At 39.6% G+C, this 26,699-nt stretch overlaps 1 protein-coding gene across 1 annotated transcript in view; it reads right to left on the bottom strand.

Annotated features, from left to right (window-relative positions):
- Positions 1 to 7,071: 7,071 nt before the first annotated feature.
- fn3krp (fructosamine 3 kinase related protein) overlaps positions 7,072 to 26,699 on the bottom strand; it is a 28,076-nt gene continuing 8,448 nt past the window's right edge. Inside the window, exons 2-6 of the mRNA XM_060844595.1 lie at positions 21,176 to 21,327; positions 15,808 to 15,899; positions 14,415 to 14,497; positions 8,083 to 8,205; positions 7,072 to 7,640 (exon numbers count right to left, since the gene is read on the bottom strand). Of these exons, the coding sequence (XP_060700578.1) occupies positions 7,302 to 7,640; positions 8,083 to 8,205; positions 14,415 to 14,497; positions 15,808 to 15,899; positions 21,176 to 21,327 (789 nt within the window). The 3' untranslated portion in view covers positions 7,072 to 7,301. The remainder of the gene's footprint in view (positions 7,641 to 8,082; positions 8,206 to 14,414; positions 14,498 to 15,807; positions 15,900 to 21,175; positions 21,328 to 26,699) is intronic.

Consider the following 26,699-nt stretch of genomic DNA (forward strand, 5'->3'; position numbering starts at 1 on the left):
TTAAACACGGAAACTAGTGGCTGTATTTAAATTACTGCAGAATGAAGCAGCACTGGAATATCATCTTTACACCTCTCTGCCTCATAATATACCAATGTAAGGATTTTATACTAATTAAGACTAATATTTTGGAACCTCGTTAGCTACATTTTAAGTTTAAATTCTTGCTTGTTGTGGGGTAATAAAACATTTGAAACAGGCTGCTAGCAAAATTTACAACTGTGAAGCAGTTTACATCAGCTCAAGATTTTGAATTTGGTCTTTTGTTAAGTATATTTTACCATTCTTACTTAATAAACTCAACTATACTTTGTGATAGCAGTGCAGGACAGTGTTAGCACATGGGAGTCAACACAGAACTCAAATCAATTTATTCTGGTATGTACATTTACAAGTGACCATAAGAAAATGCTATTACTATTCCTCCCCCCACCCCCACTTAGTGAAAATGATTAACAATGTGAAAAATCCATACAATTTGTATAGATCGTTTGTTTTACATTTTACAGATCTAACGTAACCACTAGTTGCCAATTCCGAATTGAATATCCTCCTCCTTGACTCAAAAGTTTGAAATCTGGGGATGGACCATGACCTGTCTTGAGCTGGGCCTGAGGAAACATTTTCACCAACAAGGACTGATTTTTGACCTTAACCTTCAATTGAATTTTCCCTTTCATCAGATATGTCTGTCGCATTCTGATCTGAACTGGTTTCAGACACAATTTAAATTGAAGTAACTATTAGTGCTAGACTCATAACCCCAACTATCTGACTCATCAGACTCAAATGCAACTCCAGCCAATGATGTCATTCTCCATGAAACTCTCAATATTATCTATGATCTACATGGACAACCTAATCTTTTCATTACCAATATCTTCATCAGTGTGCAACATAAACATATTTTTATAGTTCTCCATGGTAGCCAGTTCAACCATTTATGATGATATTCTTTGAACTGAACCTTCAGATTCATCTTTAAGGTTCTTTCTCTCACTCTACCCCATCATGACTCTTTCTCTATCTGATTTGTTTATCTTCTACTAACTACATGTGCCTTCAGCAATATAAACCTCATTCTACACCGTCTCCCAAGAAACAATTAAGCTGGCATTTTACTAAGAGAATGAGGTGTAGTGAATGAAGATAAAATCCATCCATTTGTGATTCAATAACATTTGACATTTCTTAGTCATATCTAGCATTTGTTGAACACAAGCAAACTTGACAATTTGTCTGCTTTCTGCTGCTCCATTTGAAGCAGGATGATATGATGTAATTGTAGTATGTTTTATCCCATTCATTCTCATGAAATTTGTCAACTCTACTGATCAAAGTTAAGCTCTAATGCTGGACACAATTCTCTCTGGGAACCCATAAGCAGAAATCAATTTACACAAAGTTTCTAAATTCTTGCTGGTTGTTGCTTGTTTCAGTCAAAACACCTCAATATAATTTGAATAGATGCTAACCTTCAAATCCTGCAAATTTATTACGCAGCCCCTGCCACACCCTAACTCACCATTTCCATCTCTTTTGGACATTCATTCTATTTACACTGTGACATATATTTCTTTCTCTAACCCTATCCAACAAAAAGCAATTTCTCTCTAGACTCTTTGATGAACTCATCCCAAAATGTTGATCATGAAGATCACATAGCACTACAAGGATGTTTGCCAGGGTTGGAGGATTTGAGCTATAGGGAGAGGCTGACAGGCTGTTTTGCCTGGAGCATCGGAGGCTGAGGAGTGACCTTATAGAGGTTTACAAAATTATGAGGGGCATGGATAGGATAAATAGACAAAGTCTTTTCCCTGGGGTCAGGGAATTCAGGGAACTATAGACTGAGCCTGATGTCAGTGGTGGGCAAGTTTTTGGAGGGAACCCTGAGGGACAGGATGTACATGAATTTGGAAAGGCAAGGACTGATTAGGGAAAGTCAACATGGCAACTTTTTCACACAGGGGGTGGTACAGGTATAGAATGAGCTGCCAGAGGAGGTGGTGGAGGATGGTACAATTGCAACATTTAAGAGGCATTTGTGTGGGTATATGAAAATGAAGTGTTTGGAGGGATATGGGTGAGTGTTGGCAGGTGGAACTAGATTGAGTTGGGATATCTGGTCGGCGTGGACGGGTTGAATCAAAGGGTCTGTTTCCATGCTGTACATCTCTATGACTCTATGTCATTTGTAGCTGTCCAGAATTACAACACTGCCTCCCCATGTAGCTTTTATCAACTGACCACTCATTGATAACATGGTCTGATTTCTGAATCCAGTACTGCGTTGACCACTCATTTTGCAACATTGCCATTCACTCCTTACAATGCAGGATCTAAGCAAATTATTCTGCCAATGCAATTTGCTGTAACTAGCAATTCATCTATATATCAATAAAAAAAATTGTCCCTGTTGGGTTCCGTGTCAAAAGAAAATCTTAGCACGGTGCTGACCTTGTGAACATCTTTACTTAATGGGCAGAATCTGCCCAGGTGCCGAATGAAAAAGTTGGGTGAATGATGCAGCAAGTGGGGAGTTTCGCCGTGTGGGGAGTAAAATGTACTATTTTTCAACTAAGAGCTGAACAGTGAGGCAACATCCTCATTCATTTGCACTGAGATGCCTATTGTATGCATTAAATCTCATTATTATCTAAAACAAAAAATGCTGGAAGTATCAGCGGTTTGGGCAGCACCTGTGGAGAGAGAGCAATGTTTCAAGTTTTCATCAGCACTGAGAGAGCATCATAGGCAGTGAACACACACACCTCCAGTTCACACACCTTGGAGATGTATCCTCAAGACATCTCTAACTCACCTTCACACCAATACCTTTCATTCAAATGTTGCTGTAGGACATTTTGCAGGTAGAGAAATTCTCCTCGACCTTGGAGATTATTTATTACAGTTAGATATTTGTTTCAAAGATTTGTCAGAAAAGGTTGACCTCTGCAACTATGGCATATAAACTACTGCTCCCACATGTTCAAATGTCCAGAGTCATTGATAACTTATGGATCACAACTGAGACAATTTGTCACACATCAAAAGGATGACGACATTAATTTTTCTTGAACGATGGACTAATCACACTGAAGTACTAAAATTAGTACAAGGCATTTTTTTCATTATAACATTTAGCAGAGGGCCGTACAGATATGGGCATTTTGCAGATGTCCAGCACCAGAAATATATTTTAAAATATATGCAACCTTGCAAAATTTGGACAAGCTACAAATATAGATCAATCTACAACAGAAAACAACAGTGAATACCTCACAATTCTCCATGATTCTACTTTTGATTCATTTATTAACTTTGACATCAAACTTGACGAAACAGAACATCTGAAAAGGCTTGCTCAGGAAAGCAAAGGTAAGTTAAATGGTCACATTAATAGCCTTCGTATAACAAAATGTTAGCTTTCCAATAACTAAGCTTCTAGTTGGTGTCATAAAGTATTAAATCTCTTTATTTAATACATGGGGTGGCATGGTGGCTCAGCGGTTAGTACTGCTGTTTCACAGTGCCAGGGACCCAGATACAAATCCACCTTTAGGCAACTGTCTATGTGGAGTTGGCGCATTCTTCATGTGTCTGCGTGGGTTTCCTCCGGGTTCTCTGGTTTACTCCCACAGTCTAAAGATGTGCAGGCTAGGTGGATTAACCATAGGAAATGCAGGGTTACAGGGATAGGGTAGCTGGGATGGGATGCCCTTCCGAGAGTTGGGGTGGACTTGATGGGCTAATATGCCTGCTTCCACACTGAGGGATTCTATGAGTACAGTGGCAATAAATATTTAAACATTACACAAGGAATACTCTATATCTTAATCTTTTGGAAACTACTTCAAATAGTTAATACATTGAGAACATTCACATGCAATAAGTTAGAAAATAAAACATTTTATTCAGTACTGATCCCAAGCATTGGCTCTCAGAGGATAACCTGATTTATTTTTATGTCAATCTGTACTAAGCTGTGTCTGTTGTGAATATAATTTGTCTCATTTTGTTTCAATAGTTTCCTACTTTCTATTGATTTTCTGCTTTTTTATTAATGGAAGTGTTTTTTTTCCACAATTGGCAGAAATTAGATTCTAGTAAAAAATGAGGTCTGCAGATGCTGGAGATCACAGCTGCAAATGTGTTGCTGGTCAAAGCACAGCAGGCCAGGCAGCATCTCAGGAATAGAGAATTTGACGTTTCGAGCATAAGCCCTTCATCAGGAATCCTGATGAAGGGCTTATGCTCGAAACGTCGAATTCTCTATTCCTGAGATGCTGCCTGGCCTGCTGTGCTTCGACCAGCAACACATTTGCAGCAGAAATTAGATTCTCTCAAATTCTGATGTCACGTTCACAAAGATTTTTATAATTAAAAGAAAAAAACTGTTGAAAAATATTACAATTAATATTAAAGAGATAGAAGATAGAACCAACCTCATTCATAAACCTTCTGTAGTGATTGTAATGAGGTCAGCCAGATAGACCTTCTAGAATATTAGTTTCCTGATTAAGGCTGTTAACCTGGTTCAATCAGGGAGCCCTGGCTGACAGGTAGAAATACTAATGTCCTGGCCAAACTGGCCATAAACAGGTCCAGGCAGCGGGCCATGGAGGGGGTCGTGAGGGCCGACTGCCTGCCCCTCTTCCGCGGTTACGTTAGGGCCCGGGTGTCCTTGGAGAAGGAGTTGTTCAGGGAGAGGTGGGCGCCGCAGGGAGTGGAGTGCATCATTTCCCCCTCCAACTCTATTTTGATTTAGTCCCTGCCCTCCCCTTCACTATTTTTGATCACACAGCATTGCCCTTTGATGTAAAGGGTACTGCTTGTCACAGGCCACTCGGGTGTTTCCTTTCTTCCTGGTGGTGGAAATTAAAGATTTGTGCACTTTGTGTCTCTCACACCTGCACACACACACCATGGGTGCTGGGGAAAATAAGCACTACCACAGTTAGGCGGTAGTGTGGGGGAAAGAAGAGAAAAAAAGAAAAGAAAAAAAAACAACAAAAAAAGTAAACCTGAATCTGAAAAAAAATGAAAAAAAAAGAGAAATACTAATGTCCTGGCCAAACTGGCCATAAACAGGTCCAGGCAGCGGGCCATGGAGGGGGTCGTGAGGGCCAACTGCCTGCCCCTCTTCCGTGGTTACGTTAGCACCCGGGTGTCCTTGGAGAAGAAGCACGCAGTGTCCACCAACACCCTGGAGTTGTTCAGGGAGAGGTGGGCGCCGCGGGGAGTGGAGTGCACCATTTCCCCCTCCAACTCTATTTTGATTTAGTCCCTGCCCTCCCCTTCACTGTTTGATCATACAGCATTACCCTTTGATGTGAAGGGCACTGCTTGTCACTGGCCACTCGGGTGTTTTTGTATCTTCCTGGTGGTGGAAATTGAATAAAGATTCGTGGACCTTGTGTCTTTCACTGTATCTCACACCTGCACACACACACCATGGGTGCTGGGGAAAAATAAACACTACCGCAGTTAGGCGGTAGTGTGGGGGTTAATTATTTAAAAAAGAAAAAAAAAGAAATACTAATGTCCTGGTCAAACTGGCCATAAACAGGTCCAGGCAGCGGGCCGTGGAGGGGGTCGTTAGGGCCGACTGCCTACCCCTGTTCCGCGGTTACGTTAGAGCCTGGGTGTCCTTGGAAAAGAAACACACGGTCTCCACCCACACCCTGGAGTTGTTCAGGGAGAGGTGGGCACTTCAGGGAGTGGAGTACATTATTTCCCCCTCCAACTCTATTTTGATTTAATCCCTGCCCTCCCCTTCACTGTTTGATCATACAACATTGCCCCTTTGTGTGAAGGGCATTGCTTGTCACTGGCCACTCGGGTGTTTCCTTTCTTCCTGATGGCGGAAATTGAATAAAGATTCGTGCACCTTGTGTCTCTCACTGTGTCTCACACCTGCACACACACAACATGGGTGCTGGGGAAAAAAATAAGCACAACTGCAGTTAGGCGGTAGTGTGGGAGTTAATAGGGAAAAAAAAAGGAAATACTAGTGTCAGAGGTTCGATTCAGTCTGAGAGCTGGCTCTGAGGGAGGTGGACCAGTGTCAATTACTGTGAATGTGTAAATAATGTGTGACTTGATGGGATACCGGCCTCTGTGGAGTTTTCACCTTCTTTACATTTTCCTTCATACTGACAAATTTGCACTGGCAATTTAATCCTGTTATATTATAATAAATCTCACAACTGAGATCACAGTTTTATCAATGTTATAACAGTGGCAAATATAGACTACATTTTAATTTCTGTTATTTGATTGTTATATCTGAGACCTATCATGAATTTAAATGGTTTTCAAAGAGGAAGAAATATTGACACAAAATCACTGTAGTCATCACCTAACCACAGATTTGAGAAAGGATACAGACTCAGGAATACACACTGAACTAAATTTCAGTTGCTGCTTTTGAGTATTAGAACAGAGATGGAAATTGAACTGTATGCCAGAACTGAAAGTTTTTCTCTCTCCCTACCTGTTTCTCCCACCATCTCAAAAAGCAGAATCCAGTGCAAAAGCAAACAGTGGAATCAATCTTTCACCAAGAACTCAAAGATACCTATAAACCTCACCAATGTTTAAGATACCAGACAACAAAAGAAGAACTGTGGTGTCAAGTTATAAGACCTAAAACATTCTCAGGACTTAATCTTTAAAACCTTTATTCTCTGTGTGTACACCTTCGTTTTTAAATTTATTACCTATTCTTGTGTGTGTACTTGATATAATATTTTTATTATTTTGTCTCAGGGTGGGTAAACAACAAAATTCCTCATTCTTTAACTCAAACAAACCTTGGTAACTAATTTTTTAAAAGATTATATTGAAATGTGATAGCTTCTGCTAAACAGAACTAAAAATATTTGTAGCTACCAAATGAGAAGGGTTAAAATGAGAAGAGCTAGTTCCCTTCCTCACCTGGTTGTATGATCGATCAGAGTCAGTAACAAAATGATGCATTAAGTTTCATAAAAAACATCATTCGACAGAAGTTAATATCTCACATTTAAAAGTTATCACACTTTATTTGCTTAGTTATTATACGGTTACTGCAAATGTTATTTTGAAGTATGAAATCACAGTTAGCTTCAAGCTTTAATGTACAATGAAATCTTGTTCAGTTAGCAATAATGCATGAATTCATTAATTTATATTAAATATTTCATCTTCATCCAAGTATAGGTTTCTTGTTACCATTTTTAAAAAGTAAGCACAAATTAATTTGTCATCAGTCAGGAATCATTTTTAATATTATTTGATCCAAGAGGATGATATCATTACTTCAGTAACGCTTTCATCGTGCTTATAGATGACCCTCTATATCCTGTCCCAAAATGATTCCAATGATTCAGGTAATGGAAGAGTTGGTAAAGTTTCAGTCGCTTCTCAAATCCTGATGCCTTGGGAATTTTGTTATAATATGCTGTGTAGAATGCGGTGCTAAACCCTCCAAAAATTCCAGATATTGATAATTCGTACTCAGAGTGGCCATAGAAGGAGGAGGGGTCAAATATGACAGGGCCATCTTCTACTTGTCCAATGTTTCCTCCCCACAGGTCTCCATGAAGGAGAGCAGGGGTGATTTCCACATCATGAAATAGAGCAGGTATCTTCAACTGTAAAGATAAGTGTCAACAGTTAGTGTAACACAGAGAAGAAGCACAACTTGTGGTCTAGGTGTGCATTGACATACACTATGGCATGTTTGGGAGCGTGTTTCTATTCCATGACACAGACAAGCTCTGTTGCGCTAAAAATATAGGAATAAATCCCCCCAACAGAAGGAGATATTAGGGGAAGATTCTACGTAAGCAAATATCCTGATCAATCCATACTTAGTGTACAATAGGATTTCAACCCATAAATGTCAAGTATTCAGGTGAGTGTGTTCCTATGGACCCCAGTTTTAAAAACAGAAAGCACAATTATCAAATTTGTAACAATGAATAAATAAATTAATAAAATAAGCTTTTCAGTCTACTGAGATCATTCAATCAAATTTGAATCAGTTGCTTGGCTAAGTTTCAGCATGAAAGATTTGTGCCATAGTAATTGTACCTGAAGCTTTGACCAGAGTTCCCTAACTTCACGGTCACCATATTCCTTTTCAATTAAATCCAACTGTAGTTGAAGACGTTGCCGAATAAAGAAGTTAACCCAGTCACTCTGCCAGTCATTATTCTGATGAGAGAAAATTGAACATTTTAATTTAAATGACCATTTATTTTATTGTGGCTCAATACTTGTCTTACAAGTATTGTTTTCTGCTAAACAAAAGAAAAATTCTTTTTGCAGAGCTGCTACAACAAAACCAATCTAAATTTCATGTTAGAAACATATTCTTAGTTATTTACAGAAATGCAGGCTGCAGTAGCAGAATATTAAAATTTGATGATGGTGGAAGTGTTCTGTATTTCTATTCTGTAGGATATGTATAAGTGTAGAACAATACAATTTGCTACTTTATAGAATCTATACAGTTGTGCAAATATTGTACTTGAAATGACTCCGCAAAGGCTGGTATCCCATCATCAAATCACCCTTTATTTAAACATGGAGAGTCCTTGACACTGATCTAGCTCACTCACAGCCAGCTCTCAGAGTGAACAGAATCTCTGACACTCTCATTTATATCTGTCAGCCAGGATCAATTAGCAACCCCAGTCAGTGAACTCATATTCTATGACCATCCACCACTATACTTAAACAATTTACTATTAAGGAAGCTTCATTTCTTCAAATATTTATATTCGCTAACAGGCTTCTTTGCAGACAACATAATATCTTTAGATTGAATGGCTATGATGTGTGCAGTTTTTGCACAGATTACTTCAAAGGTCCTCACTGAATAAAATCAGTAGAGCGTCATACATTCATTGACACCACAAAACACAGGTTGTATAAAAGTGGTAGTAAGGTCCACAATTCATACTGGAGGTATTAAGCTAAGTTCTAAAAACATTTGCATTGCCAGACTGACATGAAAAGACCATTGTTTTTTTGTGCAGCCTTATATCTTCAATGCAGTCCCTTCCAGATGTTTAAGTATCAAGTCTATAATCTTCTACTCACTGCTGAATTATGAATTATTTTCTGACGTTATGTTTTAGTGAGTCAAACAGCTGAGAAGGCACAAACAGAAAAACTCTTTATCCCTGTTTCTGATGTTCACTTCATATGGAGGCAATTAATTCCAAAAGTATAAAATCGTCTCTTAAAGAAAAAAAATTGTTCCCAATTGGAAATTTTACATAAAATAATTGGCCATTGTCAAAGGCTCACGTAGCGCGTGTTATGTTTTAAGATAGCCTGCAGCAAGTCGTCATTTTATCATGGTGTGGAGCACTATTATTGTATTGTGCAGCATGATCACTGTGCTAAATGGGAAAGATTTGAAACAAACCTAGCAACACAAAAGTGGGCAGCACTCTGGGTCACCAGTAGAATTATAGTAACCACAGTATCTAACCAGTGTACTACAAATCACCAAGTAAGGAGATCAACCCTAGTTCAATGAAGTGCAGGAGGCCATTCAGGAGCAACACCAGGTCTACCTATAATAAAGTGGCAATCTGGTGAAGCTGCAACACAGGTTTGTTTGCTAAATTGTATGCTAAATTGAGGAAGTAGCATGCAATAGACAGGACTACGTGATTTCACAACCAACTCATTGCCGCAGAAGGCTGTGTCGGCTCAGTCATTCTGAGTACTTAAGACAGAGTTAGACAGGTATTAACTAGTAAGGGGATCAAGTGTTGTGGGGAGAAGAAAGGAGATTGGGCTTGAGAAGCACATTAGCTATGATCAAATGGCAGAGCAGACTCAATGGTCTAATTCTGTTTTTTATATATCTTATGTGGTCTTATATATTATTACGTCATATTACGTTGTGGGAGGAGAACACTCCACAAACATCTTTAATTACTGGACAGCACGACCAATCAGTGCAAAAGACAAGGCTGAAGCATTAACATCCATCCTTAACGAGAAGTACTAAGTGGATGAGCCACATCAGCCTCCTCCAGAGGTCCCCAGAATCACAGATGCTAATCTTCAGCCTATGCAAGTCACTGCTCGTGATATCAAGAAGTGGCTAAAGGCTCTGGACAATGTAAAAGTTACAGGCACTGACAATATTCTGGCATTATCACTGAAGACATGCTCCAAAATTAGCAGTGCCTCTAATCAAGCTATTGCAGTACAGCTACAACACTGGCATCTACCAAACAACGTGGAAAATTTCCCAGATATGTTCCATAGAGAAAAAGTAGACAAGCTCAACTTGGCTAATTGCAGCCCGATTAGTCTATTCTCAATCATCAGTAAACTGATGAAAGGGGTAGTCAACAGAACTATCAAGCAACATTTGCAAAGGAATAACCTCTCATTGATGCTCAATTGGTTTTCATCAGCGTAAATTAACTCCTCCTCTCTTGTCCAACTTTGGTTCAAACATGGATAAAAAGAGCTTAACTTGAGAGGTGAAGTGCGAGTGACTGCCCTTGACATAAAAGTAGCAATTGAACAAGTATGGCATTAAGAAGTCATAGAATCATGGAATGCCTAGAGTGGAAACAGGCCCTTTGGCCCAAAAAGTCTACACCAATCCTCTGAAGAGTAATCCACCCAGATCCATTCCATTCCCCTATTAGCCTACATTTATTTACCCCATACAAATGCCCCCAACCTACACATCCCTGAACGCTAGGGGCAATTTAGCTTGGCCAATTCACCTAATCTGCACATCTTTGGACTGTGGGAGGAAACCGGAGCACCCAGAGGAAACCCACGCAGATACGGGGAGAATATGTAAACTCCACACAGACAGTTGCCCGAGGCTGGAACCCAGCAAAAATGGAGGCAATTGGGAGGGCAGGGGACTTTTTCCACTGGTTAAGTCATACCTTGCATAAAAGAACTGGTGCAGCTTTTGGAGGTCATTCTTTCAATGTTGAGGAAAGCTTTTCTCAAGGTAATGTTCAAAGCCCAACCATCTTCAGTTGCTTCATCAATGACTTTCCCTTCATCATAAGGCCAGAAGTGACCCTGCTCGCTGATATTGCTCAGCACAATTCATCAGCCCTCAGATATTGAAGCAGTCTATATCCATTTGCAGCAAGACCTGGACAAAATCCAGGCTTGGGCTATTGAGATCAAGTGAAATTCACATCACATACGTGGTGGGAAATGATCATTCTCATTAAGAGAGAACTAAACCATCAACCTTTAGTGATCAGTGGCACTACCATCACCAAATGTCTCAACTGTCAACATCCTGGGAGTTTGAAAATGAACTGGAATAATCAAATACGTATTGTGGCTACAATGAACAGATCAGATGCTCATATTTGTAAGGCAAGTAACTTATCACCAACTTCTTTATTGCCTGTCCTCCATCTACAAGGTATAATTCAGGAGTGTGATGGAATTCTCTCCACTTGCTTGGATGGCTGTATCTGCAAGGAGCTTGACACCATCCAAGACAAGTAGCTCCCTTGATTGGCACTCTATCCACCATCTTCAACATTCACTCCCTTGATAATCAATGGACAGTGGCAGGAATGCACTCCATATACAAGATACACTGCAGTAAGTCTTCCATGTTTTAGAATGACATGGTCATTCTAAATTTGTTTAATATTACATTCCATGACACTGCAATGCTGTTGTTATAAGCCTGAGTCTTATGATCTTGCTCCACAGCCACCTGGATGAAGGAGCAGTGTTTTTTTGTCTTTACTGTTTAATCTGAATTCTAGTTCAGATTAAACAGTAAAGAAACACACCTTCATAAAAATAATCTACTCTGTTATAAACAAACTCTGGAGTAAGAGAGTGAATTTACTTACCCCTCCAGATTTGATTAAACCATAAACGTATAGTAACTCAACAAAATTCAGAAAGATCAAGATTTATAATTGAATTTCATGGGAAGTTTTATTTGCACCTTAGCAAATTTGAAATTCAGTTCTAGATATAACTGCTATCCATACCTTAAAATACTCACAGACAATGCTGGAGAAAGTTAATAGGTCTGCCAGCATCCATGGAGAGAGAACAGAATTAATGTTTTGAGTCCAATATGACTCTTCTTCATATCTTATTCTAGATTTCCAGCATCTGTAGTATTTTACTTCTATTTAAATAGTCAGAGGGCTTTTTTTTACACCAAATGTACGTCAACACACATGCTGTCTAAACGGGCATTAAAGGTACCATGTGTAAAGGAATCTCTGCAGTGTCCCAATCAACATTGAATCTTAAATCAACATCAACAAATTATTATCTGCTCCTTTATCACTGTGAAAAGGCAATAGGTGGATACAGCTAGCGGGCAATTGTGATAGGTTGGTGGGGAAGGTGGAGCAGATAGGTGAGGAGGAAGATGGACAGGTAGGACGGGTCAAGCTGGCAGTGCCTAGTGGAGAGTTTGTTGTGGGATGAGGTGGGGGTAGGGGAGATTGAAGTTGATATTGATACTGTGTGGTTGAAAGGTCCCAAGGTGGAAGATGAGGCGGTGTTGCTCCAATTGGCAGGTGGCTTTGATTTAGCGGTGGTGGCGGCCCTGGACTTGCATGTCGTTGGGGGAATGGGAAGTGGTCACTGGGTGGTGGGTTGTTTGGAGCATGCGTCCCAGAGATGTTCCCTGAAACACCTCATGAGTTGGCATCCTATCTTCCCGATGTAGCGGAGACCACATCGCGAGCAATGGACGCAGTAGATGAGGTGGGTGAATGTGCAGAAAAATCTCTGCCGGATGTGAAAAGATCCACTAGGGCCTTGGATGGAGATGATGGGGGGTGGGGGGGGGGAGGAGTGGAGGTGTGAGCGCAGGTTTTACACTCTTGCGGCGGCAAGGGAAGGTGCCGAATGTGGAGGGTGAGTTGGTGGGGGGGGTGGGGCAGTGGTGGCGGGGGCGTGAACATAACAAGGAAATCACAGAGGGAATGGTCTCTATGGAATACTGATAGGGGTGGCGAGGGAAATTTTGATCCCTGAAATAGAAGGCCATCTGTGATGTCCTGGAGTGGAATTGCTTCTCCTCAGAACAGTGGAGGCAGAAGAAATGGAAGTATGGAATTGTGTTTTTACAGAAGGGGGCTGGGAAGAGGTGCAGCCAAGGAAGCTGTGGGAGTCGTTGGGTTTGAAATAGATATCTATATTTAGTCAGTTGCCAGAGATGGAGATAGAGGGGTCCAGAAAGGAGAGGGAGGTGTTGGAAATGATCCATGTGAACTTGAGGTCAGAGTGGGAGGTATTGGTGAAGTTGATAAACTGTTCAACCTCCTCAAGGGAGCATGAGGTGATATTGATATAATCATCAATGTAGTGGAGGGAAAGATAGAGGATGGTGCCAGTATAACTAGGGAAGGTAGACTGTCCAACGTATCCTATGAAGAGGCAGTCATAGCTGGAACCATGTGGGTGCCCTTGGCTAGCCCTCTGGCCTGTTGGAAGTGAGAGGATTCAAAGTTATTGAGAGTGAAGACCAGTTCCCTTAAACGAATGTGTGCGTCAGTGGAGAAGTACTGGTTAGGTTGGTGGGAGAGGAAGGGATGGAGGGTTTGTGGGCTTCGCCATGGGGGATGTCCATGGTGAAGTAGAGGTATGGGGGCTGGGGAATCGAAAATCATGGAGGTGGTAGAGGGAATGGGTGGTGTCCCAAACGTATGTGGGGTGCTCCTGGACCAAGGGGGACAGGAGGGAGTCAAGATATGAGGAGATGAGTTCAATGGGGAAGAAGCTGGCAAAGACAATATGTTGACTGGGACAGTCAGGTTTACGAACTTTGGGTAAGAGATAAAACTGGGCAGTGTGGGGCTGGGGAGCTATGAGGTTGGAGGCTGCAGATGGGAGATCTCCTGAGGTGATGAGGTTATGGATAATTTGGGAGATCATGGTTTGGTGATGAGAGGTGGACTCGTGGTCGAGGGAGCAGTAGGAGGAGATATCAGCAAGTTGGCATCTGGCTTTGGTGAGGTGGAGGTCTGTGCACCTTACAACCACTGCAAACCCCCCTCCACCCCGTTCATTGGTTTAATGGTGAGGTTAGCGTTGGAGCAGATGGGGTGGAGGGCTGCGCATTGCAAGGATGAGAGGTTGGAGTGGGTGAGGCAGTTGGAGATAAAGAGGTCACTGTTCGGAGACTATGCTATGCACAAACTGGTTGCTGCATTTCACTACGTTATAATATTAGCTCCACTTCAGAAATACTTCATTAGCTTTGAAGCAATTTGTGAAGCAGAGACAATATAATGAAGCTTTTCTTTATCATCCAAGTCTGTAAATTTAATTTTAAAAAGCACAATAATTTGTCAACAATTTCTTAAGAATGCATCGGAGCGTGTTGAAGTCCTATATGTGTTCAAGGAATACAAACATTAGCCTACCTGCGGGATATAACCACAGCAGGTAGTGGTATGAAACCCAAATCTGCTCACATACTGGATTTCAGACTGTCCTGGTCCTTTGCCTATCTCAGACAGAAAAAAAACATGTTTAGACCAGTGTCTTCATAAGATTTTAGTAAGTACAACTACATTCATTCAATTTTAATACTACTTTCCAAACAGAGTTGTGTATCATCTATCACTAGCCAATAACAAACCAAATATAAGTCATAACAATTAGGGACGGAGGAGGCCATTCAGCGCTTCGAGTCTGCTCCACTATTCAATAGGATCATGGCTGATCCAACACTTCTCACATCCATTTTCCTGCCCTTTTTCCATAACCCTTGAATCCCCTATTGATCAAGAAACTACCTACCTTAACATTCAATATTCATAAAGTCTCTGCACCAACACCTCTCCATGGCATGGGGTTCCAATGACTCACAATCCTCTCAGAGAATACATTCCTCCTCATTTCAGTCTTAAATAGGCATCCCTTTATTCTGAGACTATGCCCTCTGGTCCTAGACCATTCCATGAGGAGAAACATCCTCTTAGCATTTAGCCTTGTCAAGCCCCTTAAGAATTATTTATGTTTCAATGAAATCACCTCTCATGCTTCTAATCTCCAGGGAAGAGAGTCACAAGCGGTTTCAGCTTTCCTTAGAAAAATATCCTTCCATACCAGGAATCATCCTAACGAACCTTCTCTGAAAGGCCTCCAATGATATAATGTCTTTCCTTAAATAAAGAGCCAAAACTGCTCACAATACTCCAGATGTAGTCTCACTAGCACCTTGTACAGTTGCACTAAGAACACGACTACTGTTATTCTCCAACCCCCTTGAAATAAGGGCCAACAGTCCATCAGTCTTTCTGATTACATGGTGCATCTGTTTGTTAGATTTCTGTGTTTCGTACACAAGTACCCAAGTTCCCTTTGTGTTGCAGCTATCTGCAGCTTTTCTCAATTGAAATAATACCTTGTTCTTTTGTTCTCCCATCCAAAATGAACAACTTCACATTTTTCCACAAGGTCCCATTTGCCAACTCTTTGCCAATTTACCTAAACGGTCAATATCTCTCTGTAAACTATTTGCATCCCTCTCACAACCTGCCTTTCCACCTATTTTTTGTATCATCTGCAAATATGACTCTAGTTCATGCATACTACTTAAAAGTTTGGGACCCTAGGGGTCTTAAAATGTCAAGATTTGACAATGTCCAAAGGGGATTGCAGAACATAAAAATTATTCACAACCACCAGATATGATTTTTCCCTTTGGTTGTGTTGGTGTCAATAAAAAAAATATAAGAATCTGGATTATGTAATTCATGAAACTGAAGCTCAACACTGGATATAGATTATAGCAACGATAAATAAATTTACCAACAGTATGTGCATCTTTACTTTCCTGATCCCTTAGCTTTTCATTGTGGAGATGCAGATTTGCCAGCTGCTCTCCTAATGTGGCCATATGTCTAGAAGGAAACAACAACACCAGAATTGGAAATAGCAACATATTTTCAAAACGCGTTGAACAAGCAAACCAAGAAAAATCTGTTGATTGGCCAGTTGTCACTACTCATAGGCACTGCAAAACAAAGAATCAATACTATATTTTTAAGAGTATCTATTGTCTGGTGCCACTCTTTCAATATCTAAAAATGTGCATCATATTCAACCTTCCAGTCTTAACTCTAGGAAGCACTCTGCTTTCATTTCCCCAAAAGTAAAATGCGAAAACCATTCCATGCAAACAGAGGATATGAGATAGCATTGACAGATAAGGCTAAGGATAATCCAAAGAGATTCTACAAATGCCAAGAGCAAGAGGGTAACTAGAGAGAGGGTAGAACCCCTCAAAGATTAAGGAGGTTGTCTTTATGTTGAACTTTGGGACAGATACTATTTCACGTCAGTTTTTTACTGTGGAGAAAGAAATGGAGTCGAGAGAATGCAGAAAAATAAACTTTGATGTTTTAAAAACAGTTCACATTATGGAAGAGGAAGTTCAGGAGGTCTCAAAGACTATAAAGTTGGATAGATCTCTGGGATCTGATCTAATGTATCGAAGAGCGTTACGGGAAGTAAGAGAAGAAATTACGAGACCCTTGCAGAAATATTTGCATCACCTATAACTACAGTTGAGGTGCCTGATGACTGAAGGGTGACTAATGTTGTACCTTTGTTTAAGAAAAGTTGTAAGGAGAAACCAGGGAACTGGAGGCTGAGAGGCTGACTTCAGTTGTATGTAATTGTTAGAGGTGACTATAAAATATAGGATTTACAGACCTTTAGAGAGGCAAAAATTGATTAAGGATAGGCAGCATGGTTTTGTGCAAGGAAAATTGCATTTCACATACTTGATTTGAGTTTTTTGAGAAAGTTACCAAAAAGATTGATCCAAAGAGCTCAGTGACCTGTTCTCAAAAGATTGAAGCAAGTAGACATTGTTTATTTGGATTTTAGTAAAGTTTTGAGAAGGTTCAGTACGACAGATTAATTAGTAAAGTTGGGTCACATGGGATTCAGGATGAGCTTGCCAACTGGATACAAAATTGGCTTCACGCCGGGAGACAGAGTAATGGTGGAGGGTTGCTTTTCAGATTGGAGGCCTGTGACTAGTGGTGTTCCACAGGGATTGATTCTGGGTCCTCCTTTGTTTGTCATTCACATAAATGATTTGGATAAGAATATAGAAAGCATGGTTAGTAAGTTTGTGGATGACACCAAAACTGGTGACATTTTAGATAGTGAAGAAGGTTTTCTAAGATTCCAAAGGGATCTTGATCAAATGGGTCAATGAGCGAAAAATATCAGATGGAGTTCAATTGAATAAATGCAAGATACTGCATTTTCGTACAATAAACATGGGTAAGACTTATATAATTAATGATAGGGCCTTGGGTAGTGTTGTAAAACAGAGGGACTGAGGGGTGCAGGTACATAATTCTTTGAAGTTTGCGTCACATATAAACAGGATGGTTAAAATGGCATTTGGCACACTTGCCTTCATTGCTCAGTCCTTTGAGTGTAGGAGTTGGGAAGTCATTTTGAGGTTGTACAGGACATTGGTGAGGACTCTTGTGGAATACTGTTTCCACTTCTGATTATAGGAAGGATATTATCAAGCTGGAGAGGGTTCAGAAGAGATTTGCCAGGACATTCCGGTATGGAAGGTCTGTGTTATGAAGAAAGGCTGGATAGGCCGGGGCTTTTTTCACTAGAGAGTAGGAGGTTGACAGATGATCTGATAGAAGTTTATAAAATAATGAGGGTTATAGATAGGGTTAATAGTAGTCGTCTTTTTCCTATTATGGGTGTTTTCAAGACGAGGAGGAACATTTTTAAGTTGAGAGGAGAAGGATTTAAAAAAGACATAAGAAGCATCATTTTTTTTAAACACCGAAGGTGGTTCGTGTGTGGATTGAATTTCCTGAGAAAGTGGTGAATGTGAGTACAATTACAATGTTTAAAAGACATTTGGATAGATACATGAAGAGGAAAGGTTTGTAGGGATATGGGCCAGGAGCAGGCAGGTGGGACTTGTTTAGTTGGGATAATTTCGGCACGGAATGATTGAACTGAAGGGTCTATTTCCCTGCTGTGTAACTCAATGACTCACATTCCATTTCTGATTTTGCCCAATTCCATCTAATTCCTAGCCTGTCTTTTTGAAGTGTTGCTTAAGTTACTGCACCACAGACTGGCTGTGATTATCTCACAAGCAGATCCAACATCTCAGGGCAAATATACTACTGTCAAACAGACAGACTTTGGGGCTCAGGTGCATCATTCTTTGGAAGCTGTGTCACAGATAGACAGGTTGGTTAAGAAAGCATTTGGCATGCTAGCCTTCAGTGCTCAGACCATTGAGAGTAGGAGTTGGGATGTCAAGTTGAGGTTGTACAGGATGTTGGTGAAGCCACCTCTGGAGTGCTGTCTACAGTTCTGGTGGCCCTACTTTAGTAAGGATATTATTAAATTGGAGAGGGCACAGAAAAAAATTTACCAGGATGTAGCTGGCACTCTGGGTTTGAGTTACAAGGACTGGCTGGAACTTTTCTCACTGGAGTATGGTGGGGGTGACCTTATAAAATGATATAAAATCCCGAGAGACGGAGATGTGTTGAATAACAAAGATCTTTTCCCCCAGGGTGTGTGGGCTGGGGGTGGGGGAAAGAGTGGTGGTGGTGGAAGTGCTCAAAACTAAGGGACAAATTTTAAGATGAGAGGAGAAATATTTAAAAGGGACCGGAGGGGTAACTTTTTCATACAGAGAGTGGTTCAGATGTGGAATGAACTGCCAGCGAAAGTTGTAGATGCAGGTACAATCACAACATTTAAAAGACATTTGGGTAGGTATGTGAATAGGAAAGGTTGAGAGAGATATGGGATAAATGCAGGCAAGTGGGACTAGTTTAGTTTGAGCAACTTGGTCAGCATGAACGAGTTGGACTGAAGGCCCGGTTTCCCTGCCGTATGACTTTATTTATAACAAAATTAATCTCAACAAATGTATTATGACTCTACCAGTCTATGAAGAAATCAGTGCATTGAAACGTTACTGATAACTACATTTATAACAATATAGATTTCAAACAATATTTCTAATCTACTTTCATGACAACAGTTGCTAATTTTAATCGATCTGTTCACTCCTCTACAGCAATGTGACCTGAACTCAGGCCTTCTGGCTCAAAGAGACACTATCACTGTGCCATCAAGAGCTCTGACAACAGATTATTTTCAGCAACCTGTTCAGAGCTACTTTTGACAGGTGGGAGGTGAACTCAGGTCTTCTGAACTAGAGGCAGGGACAGTATCACTGCACCATAAGAGTCCTAACAGTTGCGGTTTTAAAAAATTAATTTAAATTCCACCAACTATAATAATGGGATTTGAACCCATTATTGAGTATTAGCTGGGCCTCTGGATTACTTGCCCAGTGACATTATCACTTCACCACTGCCTTCTGCAAAAGTAACACAGGTGGAGATTTTCAACAGAATAGATATTCTCTAAAAAATCCTGTTCAGAGATCTTATGGCACAACTCTGGAGCAACTGAGACTTGAAATAGAGCTTCCTGACTCAGAGGTAGGGAGACTACCACAGCACCACAAGAGTCTGGACAGCAATTGCTAACTTGGGCACCATAATATTTTCACCTGATCAAAATCACTCAAACAAATTAAGGACTGAGGCATCATTATTATGGATTCATGATAAAGTTCCTACAAGAAGCATACCATAAGATTTCTAGAAGTCTTTTATATAATGTAGGATATAAAATCCATGAGTATTGCAGGACAGTAGTCAAACCAAAGCATGCGAATAATGTTCTGCACAAAGAATTTGAAGTTTCAAAGCTTCCAATTGACACAGATGACCATTAAAATCATTTTTCCATATACTTAAAAACAATGCACTAAGGAGTTTCAATGGCTTTTGTTCTATTTTCACTCTTTTGTGAAGATGGCAACTATCACAGAGAATATGAACTGTGTGATGAAAGTTCATAACATATTCTTGTTTGAAAGCTTAGGTTCTAAATTCAAGTAAAATGAAGTTTTATTTGCAGTTCCGCGAAGAACTGGCCGTTTAAACAAAAAAAAAGCCAGAAACCAATTTTTGTACAAAGAACTAAAAACAGTATTTCTCAGATATCCACACATCCAAGATATCTGAATTTAGCCAAATGACTAGCAAGCCACTGAGATAATTGCTAAGTTGTTTGCTGACTTATGAAATACAACCTGAGGCAGATAAGGGCTGAGAAGCTGGTTCATCCAGACACAAACCAGTTCAGTTAGGAAGATGATAGTCAGTAAGTGAACTGAATCAGCAGCTTGTTTACACGACTAGGAAAATACGTAAACAAAAGAAGATAATAATGAATGAATGCAGAATTATGCCAAAAATAAGTCAATTAATCATCTCAATTGAACAAGGAGCTTGACTTTGGAGTCAGGGATAGAACCTTCACTGAGGTTTTGGTATCCATAAGGATACCAAAATATTTGGATAAATATTTTGAACTTTTTTTTAAAAACTGATAATTGTAATGAGTTTGTTTCAAATGTTCTTGCATAATATAAAACAGTTTATGATTTATTTTCCTTTTGGACATAAATGTTCATGTTTTTTGTTAAAAGCATATTGGTATCATTTTATGAAAATGTTCAGAGACAGTAAATAAGAAAAATAAAACTTATGATTTATCAAGTCACTTGGAGAACCAATTTGTCCAGCATTCTCATCAGCTGGAATCACAAATCTTAACAGACATAACTGAAAGGAATATTCTAGCCATCAACTTATAAATATACTGTCTACTTTTGATGCAATCATTAAGCTTGCCTAACGAACATCATATAACCATTGCTGATAGTCATAAAAATACATCAGATTGACATGTCCTTTAGGGAAGAAAATCTGCTTTTGTTACGTGTCGACATTGGACTCCAGACCCACAGCAAGGCAGTTGACCCTTAAACTTTAGTTAGGGAAGGGCAGTGGCATTCACATCCCATATACATCCCATTCACAAACACCCAAATGCAATATGTAATTATACCATTATGGAGTTGAATCCCAACTTTTATCTGCAGACCCACCTCACCTGATCTCCAAAAGCACAGAGTATAAAACAAGCTTTTCACTTGGAAATTGTGTTTCTATTTTAAAAATTAGCTGGTTCACTTTGGATGAATGATGATATGAAACTGTCTTATTTTCAGATTATAGATTACCTGTTTAAACCATGAATATCTAAATGTTCCATAACAAACACTGCTCCACCATCCGAGAGGCTGATCACTTTTATTGGCTTTGGCACTCTCACGGTGCTGGTTTTCAAGATTGCCTCCAGACTTGCCATTTCTCCATCAAACATCGTCTTGGCCTGTTTCAAAGAACGTGGTTAGTGAGATCACGAACATTACCGACAATTCCAAGAACCAAAGTACTTAAAGTATCACCAACATCGATCAAACCATAAAAGTTTGAGGCACCCAGTTACCAAACGACTACTTTCACCTCACCTGTAACGTTGCTTCTTGCATGTCACTTAAATGTAGAGTTAATCATGTGCTGTAACAAGCAATAGATCAAATATCTATGGATTTATCTGCTAAAACTTGTCCAAATTTCTCTCTTTTCTCTGCTAATCTGGTTGGCATGGACTGAAGGGTCTGTTTCCATGCCGTATGACTCTATCAGCAACCACTAAGTTCATGTCTGTGACACAGCTTCCTGTATTACTATTGTCTCCATTCCTAAATGTTACATTTATATTTATTTAACTAAATGCTAGAATCCAGTCAATGTAATTCCCCAACAACAGGCAACTATTTAAATGTCCTTCTGTGCATTCACCTTTAATAATCCTCTTGTGCAAGCAACAATCTGTACTTCATTTAAAAAAAAGTCATAGATCAGCTTTGGGTGTTTGCAGCTAAGGATTACATATTTTAATTGGCCCCATGCATTATTTGAACCTTCAATTCAATCACTTAGAATTGAAAAGTGTGTGGGTCAATAAATGTGAAGCTGGAAGAAGACATCAGGTCAAACAGCATCTGAGGAATAAGAAAGTTTCAGCCCAAAACCCTTTGTCAGTACTGGGGAGGGGGAAGAGGAGCTCATAAGTAAAAAGAGGGATGGGGAGGTGGGGCTGGGGAAGGGTAGGTGGGATGGTGATAGGTGGATGCATGTAGGGTTATTGTGATTGGTCAGTGGGAACGGTGGAGGAGATAACTGAGTAGGAAGATGGACAGGTCAGAACATGTCAGGGAGGCAAGGAGAAGAGGCTCGGCATGGGATAAGGCTGGAGTATGAGGGACTTTGAAGCTGGTGAAGTCGATATTGAGGCCATTGGGCTGTAAACTTCCCAGGCAAAATATAAAGATGTTGTTCCTCCAATTTCCATTTGGCCTCAGTCTGCTTCCATCTCCCTACTTCAGCCAACCGTATCAGTACAGCTCTCAAAATCTCTTGCCTCATAGGTAGTTACCTAGGCTTCCTTTTAATTGCAACTACGCTCTTGAAATTAATAACTCCCAGAGGCTGTTTCCACACTATACGACTCTGACTCTGTGAAAGGCAGCATGTTATACATATATATTTTTAAAATTTAGTTCATGAGATGTGGGCATTGCTGGCTGGGGCATCATCACTGCTCATTCTTAGTCACATTTGAGAAGGTGGTGGTGAGCCACTGCAGTTGACTGGGGAAGAAATGCCCTTAATGTCATTAGGGAAGAAATTCCAGAATTTTGATTCGACATTGAAGGAACACTTCCAAGTCAGCATGGTGGGAAGCTTGGAACGGAACGTGTGTGATGTTCCCATATATTTTGTGCCATTGACCTTCTAAGAAATGGTTGTGGGCTTGGAGAGTGCTAATTAAGGAATTTTGGTAAAGTTGTGTAGTGCAGATTGTAAATGGTACACAATGCTGCCACTAGCATCCAGTGATGGAGAGAATGGATGTTTGTGGATGTAATACAAATCAAGCAGGCTACTTTATCCAGGATAATGTCAAGCTTCTTGAGTGTTGTTGAACTCGCACCCATCCAGGCAAGTGGGGAGTATTCTGTCATACTTTTGACTTGTGCCTTGTAGATGGTGAACTGGCGTCGTGAAAGTCAAGAGGTGAGATATTGATGCAATATTCCTAGATTATGATCTACTCTTGCAGCTAGTCCACTTCAGTTCATGTTACTGTTTTCCTATATTTCTTCACCTTTTCTACATGCTAAAACTCAAAACTTCTCAATGTTTCCTCCATTTCAAAGATTAGTCGAATTGGACTCAAAATCTTCACAGATGCTGCCAGAATTTTTTAGTTTCTCCAGCACTTTCTGGTTTTATTTCAGTAATCAGTATTTCACATTTGAGTCATTTAGCAAATGTAATCAGCAACAAGAGGCTAGGGAGAGGAGTCTACTGTGCCAGAAATGGCTACACTTGGATGGATCAGCTAGAGAATTGGTGCAAAACTGGCCAATTGTGTTTTAGCTCTTGTTGCTGATTGTCCTTGTTATTCACATTACTATTAATATAATACAAATCCCATAGACTAATAACATCATCAAAAAGGATTTTAGTGATTTAAAGCTATAAATAGTTATTCGGTGCACAAAATCATCTTTTTACCTTCTCCAGATGTGCTGCTGATACAGTATAAATTTTTAAGTACTGTAGTAAAGCAAACATTTTATTAATAATCAGCACCCATGCGACCAGGAGTGCGCCAGTTCATCAAATCCACTGGATAACCAAGAGATCCACATAATCAAAGTAAAAATACATGTAAAGTAATAGACATGTATTGCAACTGGTATATACATCATTGTTTTACTTTATTTACAGCATTAATCATTTAAATAATAATGCAACTTTGCTTTAAGTAAAACTTACTGGCAGACAGTTTGTCACTCGCACCCTCAACCGACTATTTGGATATCGCAGTAGATTGGGGTATTTGAGGAAAAATTGACTTGAAATTTAATGAAGTGTTGATATTACCTGTGGCCAGTCGATTGAACAAGTCTATTTAGATTGAGATAATTAAAAACTATAATAATTGCATAGAATAGTACAGTAAGCTTTGCCGTATTTGAGGTATATAAATTTTGCTGACCTATCCAGAGTGCCGATTCATGCAATGCCAGTTAAAACAAAAGTTTGCCGTACTCTAAAAGCAAAACCAGACTTTGATTCAGTTACAACTAGTTAAGAAGCAAGTTTAATTTTTTCAGTCGTTATACACTATTGTTTTTAAGTAGATTTTCTCTCAGAGATACTTGTTACTTGTTCTTCCTCAACATAGATCTAACAATTAATCCAATTTTAGTTAAAAATCACACAACACCAGGTTATAGTCCTCCAGGTTTATTTGGAAGCACGTGCTTTCGGAACACTGCTCCTTCATTAGGTGGTTGTGGAGTATAAGATCATAAGACACAGAATTTATAGCAAAAGTTTACAGTGTGATGTAACTGAAATTATATATTTAAAAAGACCTGTTGTTTGTTAAGTCTCTCATCTTTTAGAATGAACATGTTGGTTTCAGTTCTTTCATATGTAAATTGCAGAAATTTTTTAAAGTTACATTCTCAAGTGAACTTTAACAATTGGTGTCTCATATGCTGCAGACATGGATGCCCTGAGGTATGGTACATTGGCAAGACCGAGCAGAGGCTACGGCAATGGCCGTATGGACACCATACAACAATCAACAGACAGCAGCGTTCCCTTCCAATCAGACAACACTTCAGCAGTCCGAGACATTCAACCTTGGACCTTCTGGTGACTGTCCTCCATGGCGGACTTCGGGACAGACAACAATGCAAGTGGCCAAGCTGAGGCTAATAGCCAAGTTCGGTACCCGGGGGATGGCCTCAACCAGGACCTTGGGTTCATATCACACTACAGGTGACCTCACTGCACTACACACATACAGACACAGAACTCCTTTTGAAACACACACACCCCATATAGAAGATCTCTCTCATACGCTCACATGTACACTGTCACACGCTCACACACCCTCTCGCAAATTTATACCCCTTTACACTCACACATACACACACTCTCTCACAGACACTCATAACACCCCCCCCCCCCCCCTCCCCACCACAAACATACCCATATGGACACACAAATGTAAGTTTGTGGTATGAATGTTTACTTGCAGAACTACATTTTATTTTGCTCAAAAACTGCATGAATCCATAAAAGATTCTGGAAATTTGTTTTTGAGATTAGAATCAGTCTGAACATTGTGGCACAGACAGCCTCACACAGGGCACCTCACACCTTCAATGCATTATCTGGGCTGACATGACACCAATTGTTAAAGTTCATGTGATCTGTAACTTTTTAAAAGTTCTGCAATTTACATATGAACAAACTGAAACCAACATGTTCATTCTAAAAGATGAGAGACTTAACAACAATCCAGGTCTTTTTCAATATACAATTTCAGTTACATCACCCTGTAAACTTTTGCTATAAATTCTGTGTCTAATGATCTTGTACTCCACAACCTCCTAATGAAGGAGCAGTGCTCTGAAAGCTAGTGCTTTCAAATAAATCTGTTGGACTATAACCTAGTGTTGTGTGATTTTTAACTTTGTACACCCCAGTCCAACACCAGCATCTCCAATTTTAGTGTACCCTATCTGAACTTTACAGTAAGTTCCTACTGCAACACTGAATCTACACACAAACAAAATATCACAATTCTGAACTACCGTAAAATAAAATTAGCTGCAACTTTGCCAAAAACATTCATGCTATTAATCCTCAATACAGGAATGGTGAGCATAAATTGCTGTCTCCATCAGGGATTTTTAAAATATGCTAAAATCTATGACAAAGTGAAAATTAACTGTCCATTTTGCAAAGTTCTCGACAAAGTATTGTGTGAACACAAACTTCAATTCTCACTCCATTGCGTACTGTGTGTTCCTGAGATCTCTCCTTCAGTTTTTACTGAGGTTCTTCCTTTAGCAAGGTAACCAGTTGATCAGGTTAAATTTGCTTTGATGCTTAAATTTATTGACACACCAGAGGAAATTGCACCAAAAAAGTAACATTGAAATTCTCATTTCACAAAGATCATTTCTTAACACAATAATCTCTTAACTCTTGAGAAAAATTAAATACAAAAGCTATTATGATAACATTTGACTCAATAAACATTACCATGATTCAAAAGGCAGACACTTCTACCCATGAATGTTTATACATCACCAGCCAGCAATTAAGCATGCAGAGCAGCTGTCTCTCACATAAATTCACACTTCATCCAACAACACGACTGTTGTATTTCAAAAGATGAGACTATCTGAATTCAATTAATTTCATGGTTCAAAACCATAATTCAGAACAGTTGATTATTTCATTTTAAACATACAACCACAATATTCATCACAAGATGATTTCAGATGAAATCATCCTTTTAATCCATTTTTTTACTTCCTTCCAGATGACTCACTGTGACACCTTCCTAACATATCTGTTGACATTGTAAAGAGTGGAACTGTGGATGAGACAATAAGGGACTGGCAAAGATGAGAATTGAGTATCTTTCCTCAGTTTTTACAGACGATGAAAGCTTGATTACTGCAACAGTAACCAAAAGAGACATGTAAAAGTGACTACTGGAGATAAATATTGAAAAGTTAAGAACTAAAAGAACATAAATCAAGAAGGTCAAAGGAATGCATCTGGAAGATGGAAGGTTATGATGAAGTGAATGTACTT

Source organism: Hemiscyllium ocellatum, chromosome 25 (assembly GCF_020745735.1).
Source record: "Hemiscyllium ocellatum isolate sHemOce1 chromosome 25, sHemOce1.pat.X.cur, whole genome shotgun sequence".
Taxonomy (NCBI): Eukaryota; Metazoa; Chordata; class Chondrichthyes; order Orectolobiformes; family Hemiscylliidae; genus Hemiscyllium; species Hemiscyllium ocellatum.